Genomic DNA, 20,173 nt, shown 5'->3' on the forward strand with positions numbered 1-20,173 from the left:
TGGTATTTCAAGTCCTTTGGTGTCGGTGCCATACTGAAAAAGCTCTTTCAAAAAAAGTGCAAAGTTTGGTTTTCCGTCAGTCCATTTTCTTTTGTGTATGTGAAATTTTCCTAAAAATAAAACAAGTTGTACAAAAAAAATTTAATCATTATCCAATTGGTTATCATCAAAATAAAGAAAAATGTCCTTTTCATGTAGATGTATTGGATGACCAGTTTTTCTTTCAAGAAAGTTTTGTACATTCAACCAAAAGATTTGAGAATATAAACAATGAAAAAATAAATGTACAATGGATTCATCAAACAAACCACATATCGAGTTTGAATCGTTCTAATGTTTTTTTGCCGGGTAAAACATCCCACAACAACATGCCTCTTCCTCCACCCGGTGGGGGGCGGTGTTGAGTCGCACCTGCGGCCGCCGGAAGTCAAGAAGAAGAGCGACAACTTCCGGGTAGCAGGTGACAGGTGGATGTTTTTGGTTTGGGTCAAATCAACAGGGACGACTCCTCCATAAACCGTCTGCCCCGGGTCTCCACCGACACATGTCCTCCCCTCATACCCGCTAGCCGGTTCTCAGTCTCGGTCCTCCCGCTGCTCGTCCCCTCGCCGCCGCGCCCATGGCCTCCAGGCGGCCGGACAGCTTCGACGGGCTCGGCTACCGCGGCCGCGACGACCCGCTCTACGGAGCCAATTACCCGGTCCGGAGCGCCGGAGCTCCCGCGGAGCTGCAGCACCATCACTGGGTCACGACCCCGCCGGACATCCCCGGCAGCCGCAACCTGCACCCCGGAGGAGAGCGGACGCCGCAGTACGACGAGCTGCTGGGAGAGCACGGCGGAGCTCCGGGAGCCGCAGCCGGCTGGGAGGCTCCGCAGCCCGGCATCCCGCCCGTCGGTAGGTCGGCTAGCATTCAGCGAGCTAACGGCTACATGGTTAACTGCTACTGGGGGGTTAGCAAACAGGCTAGCATGACAACAAAATAAATAGATGGTATATATTTAGTTTGGTTTTTTGTTATAGTCTTTTTTTCTTTGGGTGTGTCTATAATGTAAAATAATAATAAGATAATAAAATAGGATAAAAACATGACAACCAGTGACACTCAATTGAAGTATGTTGTGCTAACTAGCCTACATGCTAACGAGTAATAGAAAACAAATGGGATGAACCCTGTGACCTGACAGTTAGCCTGCTAGAAACACAGGAGGCTAATGATGATAATTAGCTGACTAACTAATTAGTTTTATATATTATTATTTAATAATTTTATCTATTTATATCTAAATTAATAGTAAGTACTCATTTTGATAGATAGATAGATAGATAGATAGATAGATAGATAGATAGATAGATAGATAGATAGATAGATAGATAGATAGATTCAGTCAGCTGATCCATACATTCTGATAGAAATACTAAAAGGAAGAGAAAAGAGTATTGCAAGAAAAATATATAGCAGCAATACAAAAATACTTAAAAATAATAGATATAAAAGAGTGGCAGTGTTTAATCTAAATAAGCAACACTCAAAATGACACAGTTCGACCACGAGTGTTAATTTATTGATGAGAATCTGGTGATAATTAATTGATAACAGCTAATGAGGGGAGTTATAATGTTTGTTGTTTAATATTTATTTTGTTTTGTGTTTGTTTTTCAGAGCAGCTGAATCGGTTCGCGGGCTTTGGAATCGGACTCGTCAGGTTGTTAATGACGTCATTATTGTGATTAAAATAAGTGAGCACCACATTAGTGACGTTTCAGAATAAAAGCCTCTGATTAACGTGTGTGTGTGTGTGTGTGTGTGTAGTCTGTTCACAGAGAACGTCCTGGCTCATCCCTGCATCGTTTTCCGCAGACAATGTCAGGTGAGTTCTCCATCATCATCAGCATCATCATCGTCGTCGTCATGACATCATCCTGTTCTCTGTAACCATGGTTATGTTTCACGTGTGTGCTGCAGGTGAACTACCACGCCCGCTGTTACCACCTGACGCCGTTCAGCGCCGTCGCCGTCATGTGCTCCATCACGAAGGCTCAGGTGAGGACGACCTGTGACATCAGATATTTAATGACAATAACCTACGATCAAAGTGTCGTTTAATACTAATAATAATAATAATAATAATAATAATAATAATAATCGATGAACGTGATCAGTTATTAGTGATGTGATCGGTTGTCAATAAAGGGGCCGAAGGCGCTGTGGAAGGGGATGGGCAGCACCTTCATCGTCCACGGCATCACACTGGGAGCTGAGGGCATCATCAGCGAGTTCACCCCGTTGCCACGGTAACCACGCACGCACACGGCAGCCATTGTTTACTGTCGGATGTTACTGTGTGTTACTACGGTGATGTTACAGTGTGTGTGTGTGTGTGTGTTCAGGGAGCTTCCTCACAGGTGGAGCTGGAAACAACTGGCAGGACATTTACTGCTTAAAGGGTCAGTTCACTTCTTTTTCCTCTGTTTCTCTTTCTCCTCCTTTTCCTCTTTTTCTTCTTCCGTTTCTAGTCTTCTCCTTCTCCTTCGTCTTCTGTTTCTATTCTTCTTTTTCTGTTTCTATTCTTCTTCTTCCTTCTCCTGTTCTTATTCTTCTGTTTCTATTCGTCTCCTTCTTCTTCAGTGACTTGTATAATCACTTTCTCTCAAATTTAAATTCAAATTTTCAAATTCAAATGGCTTTATTGGCATGACATACATATTGTACATATTGCCAAAGCAATCTCTCTCTCTCTCTCTCTGTCTCTGTCTCTCGCCCGCAGGTTGACAGCCGTGGTGGCGTTACCGTTTTACTGTTCCAGCCTCATTGAGACGGTCCAGGTCAGTTATTGATTATTGATTATGAACCAGCTGCTTGTTGATTTAAAGGGACAACGAGGAGTTTTGGAAAAGCAAAGCGTTTTCACACTACATTTATGAGCCTCCGCGCGCACCGTGAAATTCTTTGACCGGCGCAAGACGGACTCATGTTTTCATTCATCAAGAATTAAAGTCAGAGGTCCGAAGACGATCACATACCGTCGTAGTTCCGACCATAGACGGCGATTCGGCGGCGTTATTCTATAGCGTCCGCGAAACCGAAAGTAAAGAAACGCTGGTCGGCTCGCTCAGCATTTCCGCCACCACTAATAATAACAAAATAACGATAGAAACAAAACGATATATTTATCGAAAATGGCCCATTAACAAGTGTGGGTAGCGTAGATTCATCCACATTAACGTGAGACTTTTTTATAACCAAATAGAAACTTCTCGTTGTCCCTTTAAGAACTGATCGGTGTAACTATTGATTATAAATATTGATAATAACGGGTCACGGTGTGGCGTTGTGTTTTTGTCCTCAGAGTGAGATCGTGCGTGACGAGGCGTCCTCTGGTCTCCTGGACTGTGTGCGCGAGGGCGTTGCCCGGGTGTTGGGCGTCGGCGCTCCTCACAGCCGCCGCCTGCTCCCTCTCAGCTGCCTGCTGCTTCCCGCCGCGCTGCACGCCGTCCTGCGCTACGCCATCGCCGCCTCGGTGCAGCGCGTCGTGCTGTGGCTGCACCAGCGGACCAGCAGCAGCAAGCAGCGCGCGGAGCCGTCCAACCCGCTGGACGCCTACTTCCCCGAGCTGGCGGCGGCGTGGGCGGGGACTCTGGTGGCCGACGTGCTGGTGTTTCCCCTGGAGACGGCGCTGCACCGCCTCGCGCTGCAGGGCACGCGCACCATCATCGACGCCACCGACGGCGTGGTGGCCGTCGCCGCGGGGAACGGCGTCGGCAGCCCGCTGGTCCTGCCCGTCAACACGCAGTACGACGGCTTCTCCGACTGCCTCCACGCCATCCGCCGCAAGGAGGGGGCGCTGGGCTACTACCGGGGCTTCGGCGCTCTGGCGGCGCAGTACGCTCTGCACGGCGCGCTGCTCGCCGCCGCCCGGACTCTGCTGAGGCTGCTGCTGCTGGACGGGAAGCACAGCTAGAGCTAGAGGCGTCGCCATGGAGACACGGCATAGACCAGAGCGGCATCTTTATGCAAATGAGAGTGACTGAGGCATCCTGGGTAATTTAGGGGCAGCGCCCGGCGGCATCCCTCCATTGAAAAGTTCAGCCTATAAACTGGCTTGACAAACTAACTAACAAAAAGTTGGCTATTAACAGGCTGTTTACAGACAACACTTAGCCAAAACCTCCCCGGTGATTCGACCAAATACGTGTAGATGTCCGGGTCAGACATTTCTGGCCACTGTGTGGAGTCGTTGATCATTGTGGGAGGCTAAATGAATTGTAATTTTTCAAGATAGCGTGAACGGTCGGTTTCAAGGAGGGTGTCAAAATAATTATGAGACACAGTGCTACAAAAGAAACAAAAAATAAAACATTCAAATTGATTGTCAGTTAGTCTACGCTCCATCAAAACACAAAAAGCCACTGAGTGCAATGTAAAAATGCCGGGTGCTGCCCCTAAATTACCCAGGATGCATCAGTCATTCTCATTTGCATAGAGATGCCGCTCTGGTCTATCAGCTCCCACAGACAGGTCGGGGACGATCCATGTGACTGTGACATCATTTCACCATAGTAACCACAGAGGAGACGGTAACACTTTACTTGAATAGGTATTCATAAGATTGACATAACACTGTCATAACCATGACATAACAGCTGTCATAAACATCAATGAATACTTATGACAGCTGTCGTTCGGTAAGTTATGTCACTTTTAATGCGAAGTTGACATTGTTTGAGATGTTTTTATTCTGACAACTTGACATAAAGACAATTTAAACTGTCATAGCAGACCTAATTGCCAAACTTTAAAAATGATGTAAAGTTCTCATAACAAGGACATCTCAAACAATGTCAACTTTGAATTACCGAATGACACTTAACGACAGCTGTCATAAGTATTCATTGATGTTTATGACAGCTGTTATGTCATGGTTATGACAGTATTATGTCAATCTTATGAATACCTATTCAAGTAAAGTGTTACCGAGGAGACATTTTTCATTCATCTTCAAAACCGTCTCTACTCTTTTTTTTTTTTTCTTTTTTTTTTCCTCCCGTTGCTTGGCGACCACTTCACCTCCACCTCCTCCTTTCCAAGAAACCGTCACCGTGGGAACGCTGTGTCACTTTCTGTCCCGGCATGAGAGCATGACGTCATGAACCTGTGCTTGTGTTTATATCCTGACAGCTGATTGGCCGCCTGCAGACAGGTGAATCTCCAGCTGCTGTGAAACAACGTCTTTGTATAAATGTGTAAAAAAAAATTTAAATTAAAATGTATTGAAATATAGATTTAGATTCAATCACTATTTAAATCAATAGTCACAAGTCAAAAATAAATAAACCACTTAAACATGACGTCAGTTTTTCAAAATAAATGTCTGGGGGACAAAAACCCATCGAATTAAACTTCACCATTGAAAAGTGTTTTTGTTGCTTTGTTGTCGTTTCCTGTTGAAACTGTAGAAAAATAAAATCACCTGATTGTGGCGATGACTCTTTGTCTTCATTAAATTAGATTTTATATGTTTGTGTTTTAAACTTTTTTTTTGTTTTGTTTTACTCTCATTTATTTTTTTAACAGTGAAATGTTTTGATCCCCAATATTGTTTTGCTTTTTATTTTTCAGTTTTTTTCTTAAAATCTTGAGGTTAAATGTGTTTTTTTAATGTTGAAATATTTTATCATGGTTTATAATTTGTATTTTTCATTATTTAGACGAGGTAATTAGTTTATTCCTCAGCTCTTTCTTGTGTTCATGTCTTTTTTCAATTGAGTGGGTTAGGGTTATTGATTGTTTATTGATGATGGAGACCTTCAGCAGCGATGTAGCTTAAAAAAAAGAAAAAAGGAGCAGACTAAAAAAACACTACACTTAATCAGTCAAAAGATATCAATCTTATTGATCAGCAGCACTGGTTTGATGAAATATCGTTTGTTCGATCTTGTAAATGGCTTAAAGAGGGAGAAGAGAAAACAGCAACCAAAGAACAACTTTTTTTAAAATCAATTTCTGACAATCCACAGAGAGCTGTCAAATATTCTGTGAGGTATTATATTGATTAGATACTGTCTCATGTTAATCAGATATCTGAGGGTGACTTTTTTTGTGATGGACCTATTTTATTAAATGAAATTAATATCAGCTAAAAGCATAGGCATAGGCTTTTTATTCTGATAAGATACATTTAATTTTACTTATTTACTGTATTTTAATGGTGAGGTTCTTGATAAGCCCTCCCAGGGTTTCTAACGTCTGCAGCACTGATTCATTGTAGTTTATCATATATTATCTATTGTATATTTTCTTTCTTTTATGTGATATACGTTTTTGTTTGTAATGTGTTATTAAAGTGCAAACAATAAACAAACAAAAGTCAATAATCACCAGGGACAGATCATAAATAAAATAATATATAAATAAAGTTTATTTATTTAGTTCATTTATATGGCTTTACTAAATTTACAACTAAATAAATACTAATACAGTATTTTTCTTTGAGCCTGGAAACATTTTCAAGGAGAAGGAGGAGGGGAACGAACTTTTTCCTCGGAGCGGAACCTTTGTGTTGTCGCTCCTCGTTTCCGGTCGGACTCAGTTCCTCGCCGTCCCTCCATGTGTTTTCTGCCTCCGTGCTGCACCGTGTCTCCGCTCCGCCGCTTATTATTTACTCGTTAATTTTCTCCGTGGTTTCCCTCCTCTCCGGTACCGGCTCGGTTCCTCGCGGACATGCCGGCCGGCGGCAGCTCTCTGTTCTCCGGTTTCCGGGTTCTGGGCCTCTACTCCAACCACGTGCCGCACGCGCTCCGGTACCACCACAAGCACCGGGAGTTTTACCTGGTGACGGCCGTCGGTAAAAGTCTCCACACGTACAATGTAAGGAACAGAAACGCTCCTCGTGTTTACATTTCTTCTTATATACTTTCTCAGATTTTACTTTACACTGACAAGGATCAAGGATCAGTCATATTTGGCTTTTAGGATCACAAAAAACAAGGACAATGATGCACATTTTCTATTAAATTTCATTTTACTTTTTGCCAAATCCCACATACTCAGTAAAAAAAAACTATTTTCTTGGAGTTTGAACAGTTTATCTCAACTGTCTCCGGTCTACAAAACAAAAAAGCTGTTAAAACTACCAACACAATGAACTGCGTTTCTGTATTTATTTATTTGTTTTTGCTTTATTCTTTTCCATTTACTTATTCATCTATTTATTTATGTATTTTGTTTGGCTATGTGTTTTTACATTAGCTTTTGCATTGTTTACATGTTTCTCTAGTTCATTTCTTCCTTTACTTTGATTGTAGCTGTTTAATGTTTTGCTGTGTTTGATATAAATAAAGGGAGAAAAGGGAGTTCAGTCCAACTTTATTTAAAACGTGTTGTATTGACACAGATTTAACTATGTATCATGTACAGCTCCTGTACCAACAACAGCCCATAATAACACTCACGGAACCAGTGCAAATCACATGTTATATATAACGTGTCAGCTGTTGTGTTGTTTATCTGCTGTCATGTGATCATGTGACATATTGATTAATTTATTGGTGTTTGATTGGTTCCAGGTGAACAGGTTGGGGATCGTCGCTGTCAGTGAGTGTCTTATTATTATTATTTTATTTATTTTTTAGAATATACTTAATTGATTATTGATCTTTGAGTTCCCTCTGATTTAAAGTCCTGATGTGATGTGCTTTGCTGTGGTTGCCTAGGTAACAGCCTCCCAGATGACATCACCTGTGTGGCAGCAGACAGGATGTTGGTCTTCGCCGCCTCCGGGCGAGATGTCAGCGCCTTCGCCCGGAACAAAGAGGTCCAAAACTTTATTTAAAACAAACATACATACAGAGATATTATGTTTTTTTGTTTTTTTTTATACATATAATTAAATTTTTTGTTTTTCTGTTTGTTTGCTCTCCGTCCGTTCAGGTGGTGATGCGTTACCAGGGTCACAAACAGGAAGTGCGTCTGCTGCTTCCGTTGGGCGATCAGCTGATCTCCGCTGACGGCGGCGGTGATGTCATCGTGTGGGATGTGCAGGAAGGAGGTGAGCAGAGGGGGAAACGGGAAGAATGATCAGTTTCCAGGAAAAACATATCTTTATTTATTATGAAGACCAAGACAAAGACTTATATTTTGCTTTTTCTGTCAGTTAATCTTGAATTTGGGGAAATTTCACATCCACAAAAACAAATGGGCCAAATCCAAACGGGAACATTGTAGCTACCCTTTAAACATGAACTGCACTGTTATGCTGCCACAATCAAGGACATAACAAATAAGAAAGCCGCCAAAACGTACTCTGTTATGGAGAAATTTTCTGTAAGTGACTTGTAAAGTTACCTCTGGCTGTCTTTTGCTTTTTTGTTGTGTTTTTTTGTTTGCTTTATTGTCTCTCTTTCTGTTCCCATGGATGTAGCATATACTGATGTACGTACAGTACAGGTCAAAAGTTTGGACACACTCAATGCATTTCCTTTATTTTCATGACTATTTACATTGTAGATTCTCACTGAAATTCCACTAATGAACCCTGACAAGGCTCAACACCTATGAAGTGAAAACCATTTCAGGTCAGGTTCACCTCTTGAAGCTCATCAAGAGAATGCCAAGAGTGTGCAAAGCAGTAATCAGAGCAAAGGGTGGCCACTTTGAAGAAACTAGAATTGGTGGGGGCAGAGATAGAGGAGGAGGAGGAAGAAGGAGAGGAAGAAGAAAAGAGGAAAGAGAAGACAAAGAAGAAAAGACATGTTTTCAGTTATTTCACACTTTTTTTGTTAATTCCACATGTGTTCATTCATAGTTTTGGTGCCTTCAGTGAGAGGAAACACATTGAATGAGAAGGCGTGTCCAAACTTTTGGCCTGTACTGTATGTGTGCAATTTCTGTGTCGCACAATTTTAAAAAAAAAGAGAAAAAGGTGAGCAGAGGGGGCGGGGCTTCAGCCGCACTCGCCTTCGTCCTCATGTTGCCCCGTCCTGTTACCCATCATGCCTTGTGCTCTCTCTCTCCGTCCCTCAGACATCTACCTGCAGCTGAAGTTCGACCCCAACACCTTCGACGTGTCGGCCATGATGCACCCGAGCACGTACCTGAACAAGGTGCTGCTGGGAAGCTCCCAGGGTGCATTGCAGCTCTGGAACATCAAGACCAGGTGAGAGGAGCGCGACGTCACGGCTCGACCACAGCAGAACGCCGTTCAACACGTCACCTGACCTCAGTGTGTGTGTGTGTGTTTTCCTCCTCAGTACGTTGCTGTTCACGTTCCCCGGGTGGTCGTCGGGTGTCACGGCGCTGCAGCAGGTCAGCTCCGCCTCGCTTTTATTTTTTTTTCATTATTGCAACAGACACAATGAACATCAAATACAACAGACAAAATGGAGGTCAAAAATAGTAATAATAGAAAAAATAAAATAAAATAAATAAATAACATGAAAAATCTGAAAGTAAATTAACTAAAAATAAGACAGGCAGGTAATAAATAGGCAAAGGCAGGCAAATTAACACATCTGTCTACCAAAACTATCCCATTTTTCTTTTATCATATCATTTTTCCTCTCCCCTCTTTATTTTGAAAACAACAGGAAGTGTAAAGTTGACGGTTGATGATGTCCTCAGGTTTATCAGTAAAGTAAAGTGTTTATTTATCAGATGGTTTCATTAAAAAACAACTTGGTTTCCCCCTCAGAGTCCTGCGGTGGACGTGGTCGGTGTTGGCACGGCGATGGGCCGCGTCATCATTCATAACATCCGACTGGACGAGACGCTGATGAGCTTCACTCAGGACTGGGGACCAATCAGCTCGCTCGCTTTCAGAACAGGTACGGTGGTTCTCTCTCGTCCGCTCCGTCAACTCTTTGACCTTTTGACTAGTGATGTCACGATTACAGAGTTTCTTGGTACAATTATTGTCAGAAAAATAATCACGGTATCACAATTATGATGCATTAATTAATTTCACACTATAAATGTGTGAAATCAAATGTAGTCAAAATATAATTACATTAATAATTATTTGCACAAAATATCTGTAGAATTTAATAATATAGGACCAATTATTAAAGGGATAGTTCACCCAAAATTCTAATTTCACTCATTATCTACTCACCTTCATGTGGACTAAGGGCTGGGAGAAGTTTCAGAGTCCTCCGTGCCTTCTCTGAGTTACAGGGGGGCTCCGTGCAGCACTGCATGTCCATATGACGGTTGCAAACGGGGCTCAATTTTCGCGATTTGCATTGTGCAAATCTCGCGAGATTTGGACGGACCAGGAAGAGCAGTGCTGGGAGCTTCCGCTACAAACAAGCTTAAAACATAGACTTATTTAATATTTTTCGGAACAGTTTCTCATGTTGGGGCTTCAATACAAGAGGGACATTACAGACGAGCACTATGGAGGTATTTGGATGTTTTTTGGTGTGTCTTTTTGGACGAAGAAAATTGAGCTCCGTTCGCAACCGTCATATGGACATGCAGTGCTGCACGGAAATTTTAACTATCCCTTTAATCCTCCAGGGGAAATATTCAAGTCATTATCACTTTCCTACCAATTCAATGTTACGTTAAATTGCCCTTTACGAAATTTAAAGGTCCAGTGTGTAATAATAATTGTCACGGTTTATTTGCAAAATCTGAACCTACTACCCATGAATATATTTGTATATGTGTATAATCATCTGTTTGGGTTTCGTAGCCTTATAATTCTTCTTTTGTATACACATATAGCAAGGCTCTTGCTTTAGAGAGTGTCGCCATCTTGCGCTGCCATGTTTGTACGGCAGCCTGAACGGAAAATCCAGCCAGTCACAGTTTTACCTCCATTATACACACTGGACCTTTAATTGTGGCGTTTAATATCGTGGTTAATTGTGAGAATGCGACTGAAGTGGATCCGGTTCAGACCTTGTTTCTTGTTTCTCGTCTCTCTCAGACGGTCCTCCCATCGTGGCGTCGGCGAGTCCTCAGGGCCACGTTGCATTCTGGGATCTGGAGCGACGTCAGCTGGTCGCTCAGCAGAGACACGCCCACAGCACCGCCGTCGCCGCGGCAACCTTCCTGCACGGAGAGCCGCTGCTGGTCACCAACGGAGCCGACAACGCCATCAAGGTGGAACACACAAACAAACAAACAAACAGAGGCTGTGTTTGAAATCTCCCCCCATCACGGACGTAGTGCACTAACTATATAGTGTGTTCGCCATTTTGTAGTGTTGTTCGAATTCTCCGCGATTAATTTCATGGACGACAAAACACCCACAATGCACCGCGAAATTGAGTGAACAAGCGATGTACACTACTTTTTACTCCCGTATCCCACAATGCAATGCAGTCGTGTTTTGCCAGAGAAGAAGAGGAAGCTAATTAGCATGTTAGCTACGATTTATTTAGGCAATTTACCAAAAAAAAACTCCTCAGACGTATTTGCCTTCGCTCCGTTTGCCTCGCCCGAGGAGCAGGAGTTGGGCAGCAGCATCCGAACATTAACAGGCAGCATTAAAGCAGAAGTAAGCGATCCGGTCGTTTCGGCTAATGCTACGTTCCAGGCAGGCTTTTGAAACCGTAAATTACAGCTTCAAGTCACGACTTACGACTTTGTAGCGTTTCAGGCAACCCACTCGTGTTTTTCCGACCTGTTTTACCGGTGAAAGTCACTATAACGGCCACTCGTAACTTCCGACCGGTGAACTCGTACCAGATCGAACTGGTATGACTTCACAGGTCGGAAAAACACGAGTTACGAGTTTCCTTGAACGCACCATAACAGTCCTCGTCCCTACGTCGCCACATTCACGGCGTCCCTTGGCTGCACACACAGCCCTGCATGCCGTTCTCTCTCCTCATTGGATAAAAACTGTAGGATACGATAAATGTTTTCTCCTCGGCTCAGAGCAGAGCAGAGTGACTGACAGACCCGTGTTTCAGTCCAAACACTCTATGTAAGTGATTGCTGTCGGAAGATATAACTATTTAAGACTTATATTAACACAAATATATCACTTACTTCTGCTTTAAATCAATCTAATTAAGAAACTGTAGTAGAATATGTAGTAAATACGATCTGACGAGCTAAGCTAATAGCCACAGAGCCGCTAACGGCTCACGGTCGGGACACAACAGTAGTTTACCAAACCAAACTTCTGATATTTCAACAGTTTACTGTCCGAGTAACACAACCACACAGAATCACATCCTAGAGTGAGTGAGTGAGTGAGTGAGTGAGTGAGTGAGTGAGTGAGTGAGTGAGTGAGTGAGTGAGTGAGTGAGTGAGTGAGTGAGTGAGTGAGTGAGTGAGTGAGTGAGTGAGTGAGTGAGTGAGTGAGTGAGTGAGTGAGTGAGTGAGTGAGTGAGTGAGTGAGTGAGTGAGTGAGTGAGTGAGTGAGTGAGTGAGTGAGTGGATGATTTCGAACACGGCCAAAGACACAAACAAACAGATGTGACACGTTACTGTTTGTGCGTGATGTCATCGGTGATGTGTTTGCAGGTGTGGATCTTCGACCAGGAAGGGGGCGGAGCCAGACTTCTGAGGAGTCGCCAGGGTCACAGCGCCCCGCCCACCGTCATCCGTCACCACGGCAACGACGGGAAAAACATCCTCAGTGCAGGTGATGATGATCTGTGAGAGATAGATAATATGGATTGATTGATTGATTGATTGATTGATCAGTGATTGGTTGGTTTTGCTGACCGAGCGTGTTGTGTTGTGTTGCCGTGGCGACGCCTGCAGGTCAGGACGGGACGCTACAGTCGTTCTCCGCCGTCCACGAGCGCTTCAACAAGAACCTGGGTCACGGTGAGTCCAGCCGCCGCCGCCGCCATGTGATCTGGTTGCTATGGTGACCGACCGCCAATCAGAACTCATTCAGTAACTGTGTGTCCGTGTGTGTGTGTGTCCGTGTGTGTGTGTGTCCGTGTGTGTGTGTGTCCGTGTGTGTGTGTGTCCAGGGTCGATCAACAAGAAGAAGGAGAAGAAGAAGAAGAGTCTTTACTACGAGAAGCTGCGTCTTCCTGCCATCACAGTCTTCTCCTCAGGTCGGCATAGCAACAACAACAACATGGATATAGACTATTGATCTAAAGACTGATTATTGATTGACCCCCCCCTCCTCCCTCTCTGTTTCTCTCCTTCCTCTCTTCTCCCTCTCCTTCTCTTTCTTTCCTTCCTCTCGCCTCCTCCCTCTCTCTTTCTCTTTCTTTCCCTCCTCCCTCTCTCTTTCTTTCCCTCCTCTTTCCTCCCTCTCTCTTTCTCTTTCTTTCCCTCCTCCCTCTCTCTTTCTTTCTTTCCCTCCTCCCTCTCCTTCTCTTTCTTTCCTTCCTCTCGCCTCCTCCCTCTCTCTTTCTCTTTCTTTCCCTCCTCTCTCTCCCTCTCCTTCTCTTTCCTTCCTTCCCCTCACTCTCCCTCTGTCTTTCTCTTTCTTTCCCTCCTCTCTCTCTCCTCCCTCTCTCTTTCTTTCCTTCCTCTCTTTCTCCCTCTCTCTTTCTTTCCTTCCTCTCTTTCTCCCTCTCTCTTTCTTTCCTTCTTCTCTTTCTCCCTCTCTCTTTCTCTTTCTTTCCCTCCTCCCTCTCTTTCTTTCCTTCCTCTCTTTCTCCCTCTCTCTTTCTTTCCCTCCTTCTCTTTCCCCCCTCTTTCCTTCCTCTCTTTCTTTCCCTCTCTCTTTCTTTCCCTCCACGTTCTCTCTCTTTCTTTCCCTCCTCTCTCTTTCTCTCCTCCCTCTCTTGTCTGTTAGTTATGTTTGTCTACATGTGGAAGCTTTTATTTATTGAATTATTGAAGAAGGAGGGTTTTTTTTTAGAAAACAAACTCAAAGTAAAGCTTTGTGCGGAAAGTAAAGTTGTGTCCTCCTCCCTCCCTCTCTCTCTCTCTCTCTCCTCCCTCCCTCTCTCTCTCTCTCTCCTCCCTCCCTCTCTCTCTCTCAGCCGCCACCCGTCAATCAGACTGGGACGGAATTGTCGCGTGTCATCGCGGTCGCCTAGCAACCACGACATGGAACTACCAGCGGTGCACCATGGGAGCTCACCACCTGCTTCCGCCATCCTGCCCTCGCAGGGACGCCGTTGCTACGGTAACACTCCAGTGGCGTAAACATATTATGGGATGTGTCCGTCGTCCGATTTGCTTCATCTCCCCCTCACTTCCTGTTTCTGTCTCTTCAGGCTGTTGACATCACTTCCTGTGGTAACTTCGCCGTGATTGGCTCGTCGTGCGGCCGTGTGGACGTTTACAACCTGCAGTCCGGCCTGCATCGTGGTTGCTACGGCGACGGAGAGAAAGGTGCGCTCGTCCGTTCGTCTTGTGTGTGTGTGTGTGTGATCTAAGTTTTCTCGTCCGTCGCTGACTCCGCCCCCTTTCCGCTCCAGCTCACAGCGGCGCGGTGCGAGGCGTCGCCACGGATACCCTGAACCAGCTGACTCTAACCGCTGGCTCTGATTGGCTGCTCAAGTTCTGGCGCTTTAAAACCAGGAAACAAGAAGAACAGCTGAAGTTAAACGCTTCACCGGCCACAATGATGCTGCACAGAGAAAGGTTACATTTTGTTTGTTTTTTCTCCTCCTTTATTTTATTTTATTCTTTATTAGTAATAAAAATCAAGCGGAACCATTTCCAATAGAAATTCTACTTTAAAACTGAGCAAAACATGTCAGTGTTTGAGTTTATACACTATCGAATGTAACAGGAAAGCCATGAAAATAAAGTAAAAATAAAATAAATACTAAATACAAGGCTGGTAAATAAATAAATACAAACATGACATTCTGTATTAAAGTCATAATAATATTACAATACGTAAATCAACTATACATAGAGGGAAAGATCAAAAAAATATTGATGCAGATGTTGTGCATTTTTTAGATTTTATATCACAGTCACAAAATATAGACAGCGTTTTCGAGAAAGTAGGAAAAAAATTGATGAAGATTTAAAAATTTACATTTGTTTATGAAATATTTTGTCAATATTATGAGATTATTTAAGAAAAAATACAGTTTTGAGTCTTTTTTTTTTTTTTAAAACTGACACCGAACCTGATATCACTGTAAGTTAAAATTATTTTCCAGAAGTCGACGACAAGATGCATCCCATAATAAAACAGTAACATTACAAGAGAAGAAAAGTTCAGTTCCGTTTAAAAAAAAAATGCTCATTCAGTTTCATCTCCTCTCCTCCTCCTTCTCCTTAGCGGGATGCTGGCGTTGGCGCTGGACGACTTCACGCTGCTGGTGGTCGACATAGAAACCAGGAGGGTCGTCAGGAAGTTTGCAGGTCACCACGGCAACATAAATGACATGGTGGGTAAAAAGAGAGTTAACAGTTTGAATTAGAAACGTTAGCGGCGGCGGCGGTATCACAGACGATGACGACGACGACCTCTTCTGTTTCTCCTCAGACGTTCAGCCCCGATGGCCGCTGGCTGGTTACCGTGGCGATGGACTGCACCGTCCGGACCTGGGACCTCCCATCTGGTTGGTGAGTGGAGACGTCCAATCAGACGCGGCGGCGGCCATGGGATCAATAACCATGACGATGATGATTGATCCGTCGTTAATCGCTTTCTCTCTCCTCGCAGCCTCGTCGACTGTTTCCTGGTTGCCATGGCGCCGGTGGGCGTGTCCTTGTCCCCGACCGGAGACTTCCTGGCGACGGCGCACGTCGACAGTCTGGGCGTTTACCTCTGGTCCGTTTTGACCTTTGACCTTTTAATGTTTAAGGGTTGAGAGGGGTTACTCTACAAAAGTAATCCAGTACAATTACAAGTTACCTAAAAAATGTAATCAGTAATTTATTCTACAAAATGTAAACAACAGTAATGTACAGGATTACTGAAGTTACTTTTAGATTACTACCAAATGCCAAACATGCAAATTAAGTGTCACGCATCAATACATGTAGATTAGATCTCAGGAAGTCAAACTGTAAATTTCTAAATAAAATACAATGGATAAATATATCAACCACTATATAGTTGATTTTAAAAATGTAATTCTGCCAAGTAATCCCAGTTTTTATCAAATTAACTGGTAATTGGATTACATGTTTTTTTTCCCATATTGTAATGGATTACAGTTAGCTTTTATTTTTTTTGCATAGCGCTGTTACATGTAATCTGTGAATTTTTGATTTTATACTTTTTAGTGAATCACAAAATATGGAGAACTCTTTCAAAAAAGTAGGAAAAAATGGGGGTAACAGTTCAATATTTAATTAATGATTAGTTAAATTAATTGATGAAATATTTTTGCCAATATTATGAGATTATTTAAGAGAAATTCCAGTTTTGAGTCTTTAAAAAAAGACACCAAACCTGATAATCACTGTTAGTTAATTTTAACAAAGACAAATTATTTTCCAGAAATCAAGAATAAAATGCATCCCGTAATAAAACAGAAACATTACAAGAGAAGAAAACGTAGCGCTGTTACATGTAATCTGTTACTCCTCATGCCTGGATGTAATCATGACCTGTTGAAACAGCCAATCACAGCTCGGCTCTCTCTCTCCCTCAGGACCAATAAGAGCCTGTGTGGACCGGTGGGACTGCGCCCGCTGCCCGCCGACTTCCAGCCGGTGGAGGAGACGCTGCCGGGCGTCACCGCGGACGTCACCGAACAGGAAGTGACATCAGAGGGCCTGGACGACGATGATGCGTACGAGTCAGCTGACCAGTTGGGGGCGGAGCTCGTGACGCTGTCGCTGCTGCCGGAGTCTCGGTGGAAATGTCTCCTCCACCTGGACGAGATCAAGGTCAGAATCCAGCTCTGCTTTGTTTATGTTTCGTTTTAATTCATTTCGATTTATTTCATTCATGGTTTAAATTCCCAACATGGCTGCACATATTTACATAATGTAGCTACACATTGTCACCATGAATGAAAACTTATAGTACCTGCCCCTCTCTGTTGTTATAATTGACCCTTCGCCACAAACGGCTATTGTCCAATCCTACGTTAGCAACCGTAACTATAGGTCTGGCAAGCTTTCGGCAGTGAGTCATTACGTTTGCTTTTGTGGACACATTTTGAGACTAGGACGAAAAACATTTGTTTGTAGAGAAGGATGTTGTTGTTGCTGCTGCTACTACGGTGGCGGCGGCGGCGGCGGCAGCAGCAATATAGAGATGTTCAGATACGAGCGGACTTTTTTTTCGACTTGAGCCAGTGTAAATACGGGGAAAACCATATGTTCACCTCCGAAATGACAGCTGTACTTTTAGGGCGTTTACCTGGGCTTTTAGGCGAGGGATCCTCCAGGCAGGGACTGCTTTCACTGACTGATACAGCGGTGGGAGAGAAAAAACAGCAGCGAAAGCTGTATGTGGTTCACAATCGCCCAAAAACTTGCAGTTTGACAACGTTTCATGACCAGTGAGATGACGTAAGTCTTCGTGGGTTGATAGACGGTAAAATGACCAGCCCTTACTGCTGCTCTGTACATTGTCCAGTCGTGTCGTTGAACAGATGTTTTATCCTCCTGCGCGAGTCACGTCACTGAAAACTCTGAATGATCTTTGTGACTTCTTCTCTCTATTATCTCAGAACAGTTTATCCAGAAATTTGGTGATATTTCCTTTGAAATCGATACCAAATACTGCCAGGAGCATGGCTGGGAGTGAAAGCTTGCCCGCCGTAGCAACAGTAACCAAGGGGGCGGGGCTTACGCGAAGGGTCAATTACATTGGCTTACTTCAACACCAATATTATTCTCTGTTTCAAAATATTAAGAATGATGAAACATAATGACAAGAAAACAAACAAAATAACGGTAGACACCACTCGTCTATCTATCTTTTATTTTTTCCCTTCTTTTTCTCTTTCTCCTTCTTTTTTGTAGATGCTTATATTTTCTTTTTTAAACATTTTCTTAAACTGAGACATACTTGTACAACTTTTCAATTCCTTGCTTTGTGAATGCTGTAGTTTCACACCTGCAACAGAAATACACATTTGTTTTAAACTTAACCTTGCAAATGTGTGTTTATAAAATCAAGCTTCAGTCGTGACGTGACTCTCTGGATAAAACAGGAAATGTTTGTGTGTTTGTGTGTTTCTAGAGGAAGAATAAACCCGTGGCGCCTCCCGTGGCGGCCGCCGCTCCGTTCTTCCTGCCGACGGTTCCCGGGCTCACGCCTCGATTCACGTCGCCCGCGGCAACAGAACAGGAAGCAAAGGTAAGAGGTGCTGCAGCTGCACTTAGTTTTAGTTTAGTTTAGTTTAGTTTATTTCGGTCAATACATGTCATTAAAAGAAAAGTAACAAACCAGAAAGAAAAAAGTAAATAAAGAAAAATAACATCAATCAGAGTAAACAATAAGTAAACAGAAAAAGAAAATTTGGACCGAAAAGGCATAGGCTGAAGCATAGCTTATTACGCCTACCCTATTACAACTCTGGTTAATTTAAAAAATTTTAAATGTACAATTTGTTATTTATTAATAAAAGAAATAAGCAATCACAAAAGAGTGAAAAGAGAGAAGCTGCTTGATTTGATTTCCCTTCCTTCTTCTTCTCCTTTCCCTTCTTCCTCCCCTACTTCCTTTCCGGTTGTTGTTGTTGTTGTTGTTGTTGTTGTTGTTGTTGTTGTTGTTGTGTCTGACGGTTGTTTGTGTCGCTGCAGTCGAAGGTGCTGAGCTGGGCGTCGCTGGGTCAGAGGTCGGAGTTCAGCGCCGCTCTGGAAGCCGCTCTGGACTCTGGATCATGTGAGTTCAGGTTCACAGCGTGTGTGTTGTTGTTTTTTTTTACTGTATTTGTTTTTAATATTGTTATCTTTATTTATTTATTTTCTGACTCAGTTTTTTTCTGTTTTTCTGAGTAATTTTCTGACTAAACGAGATTTCAAAGTCCCGTGAGAAGCTCCCGCCTGCAGGTAACGTAAGGAAGGATTGATTTCAAAATAAAGCTGCTACATCTGAGTGACTCTGAGGTGGAGTTCTGTAATAACAGGTCGTCTCCTTTCAATATCAATCTGAATTTAAAGGGAACATGATGGAAATAAGAAAAAAATAGTCGAGTTTTCCTTTGAAAATCTACATCATACGGAAGAGCGTTAGGGTGAACAACGGAGGGGGGTTTATTTTAGATTCTGAGATAAAAACTCTCAGACATTTTATCTCAGAATCTTAAAAAAAAAAACTCTGTTGTTGACCCTAATGCTCTTCCATGACATCACCTTGCAAATCATGCAATTGAATCCATTTTGGAAGGTCACCTTTATTTTGAAATCGGTCCTAACGCTCTATATACATGTAGCACAAACAATGCCGGGGATGGCTCTACTGTATTTTTTGAAGTGGAGCATATAAATATGATGGATCTAATATGGATCTAATAGATCTAATAGATCCATGATGAAGTGGAGGTTTGACCGCAGCAGTTAAACGTTACGTGCAGGTGGGAGCTTCTTGCGTGATTTTGAAATCTTGTTGAGTCAGAAAAGAAATTACTCCGAAAAAAAGGAGGAAAAAAAATTTAAAAATTTCATATTATGCAATACGCTTCCGTATATTTTGGTCTTTTCAGTATTATTTATAGTATCATTATTATTTTCATTACTGCCAGATGTTTAAGATGTTAAAAGTGTTGGATGTTAATGTATAAATGCAAAAACCGTCTAAAAAATGAATAAAACAATATTAAATCAATAACCACAGATTCTCTCTCTGCAGTTGACCGGCCGGTGCGTCTCCTGAAGGATTGTGGGCCGTCGGCGGTCTCCGTGGAGCTCACCTGTCTGTCGTCAGACGGCGGCGGCGACAGCGGCCTGCTGCTCGCCTTCATCAACATGATCGACAGCATGTTGGCCAGTGGGCGGGACTTCGACCTGGCTCACGCCTACCTGGCGCTCTTCCTCAAGGTCGGCCAATCAGAGCGCAGCAAAGTCACAATTTTTTTATTCAGACTTTTATTGTGAAAATCTTTCATCGGTTTCCTGTTAATCATAGTTGTTCTTTGTTTTGTTTCTCAGCTCCACCTCCGCTCGTTGTCACAGGATGCTGTTGCCATGGCAGCACTGCTCCGTCTCTCCACCCGGCTGGAGGCGAGGTGGGCGGAGCTACGAGGATCTTTCGACCAATCGCTGTGCTTACTGTCGTACGCCAAGAGCGCTCTGCTGTAACACACACACCTTGTTTTGTTTGTAATAAATGATAAATAAATAAATGTGACTTTTTGACTTTAACTTTCTG

At 43.1% G+C, this 20,173-nt stretch overlaps 2 protein-coding genes across 2 annotated transcripts; both read left to right on the top strand.

The window, feature by feature from the left end:
- Nucleotides 1-444: 444 nt before the first annotated feature.
- Nucleotides 445-4,007, top strand: slc25a46 (solute carrier family 25 member 46). The gene is made up of 8 exons (XM_085792706.1): nt 445-896; nt 1,663-1,705; nt 1,813-1,870; nt 1,966-2,043; nt 2,194-2,294; nt 2,391-2,447; nt 2,768-2,825; nt 3,350-4,007. The coding sequence occupies exons 1-8, from the start codon at nt 620-622 to the stop codon at nt 3,959-3,961; spliced, it is 1,284 nt and encodes a 427-aa protein (XP_085648832.1). The 5' UTR covers nt 445-619; the 3' UTR covers nt 3,962-4,007.
- A 2,581-nt stretch (nt 4,008-6,588) lies between these two features.
- Nucleotides 6,589-20,142, top strand: wdr36 (WD repeat domain 36). The gene is made up of 22 exons (XM_085792707.1): nt 6,589-6,867; nt 7,566-7,593; nt 7,713-7,813; nt 7,930-8,047; nt 9,022-9,154; nt 9,249-9,303; nt 9,689-9,821; nt 10,931-11,106; nt 12,481-12,601; nt 12,724-12,789; nt 12,942-13,028; nt 13,914-14,059; nt 14,151-14,268; nt 14,355-14,520; nt 15,176-15,284; nt 15,383-15,462; nt 15,563-15,670; nt 16,500-16,737; nt 18,044-18,160; nt 18,607-18,688; nt 19,655-19,842; nt 19,954-20,142. Exons 1-22 carry the CDS (start codon nt 6,721-6,723, stop codon nt 20,101-20,103), a joined length of 2,667 nt encoding a protein of 888 aa, XP_085648833.1. The 5' UTR covers nt 6,589-6,720; the 3' UTR covers nt 20,104-20,142.
- Nucleotides 20,143-20,173: the final 31 nt, after the last annotated feature.

Source organism: Trachurus japonicus, chromosome 12 (genome assembly GCF_045865225.1).
Source record: "Trachurus japonicus isolate A0001 chromosome 12, Traja_1.0".
NCBI lineage: Eukaryota > Metazoa > Chordata > Actinopteri > Carangiformes > Carangidae > Trachurus > Trachurus japonicus.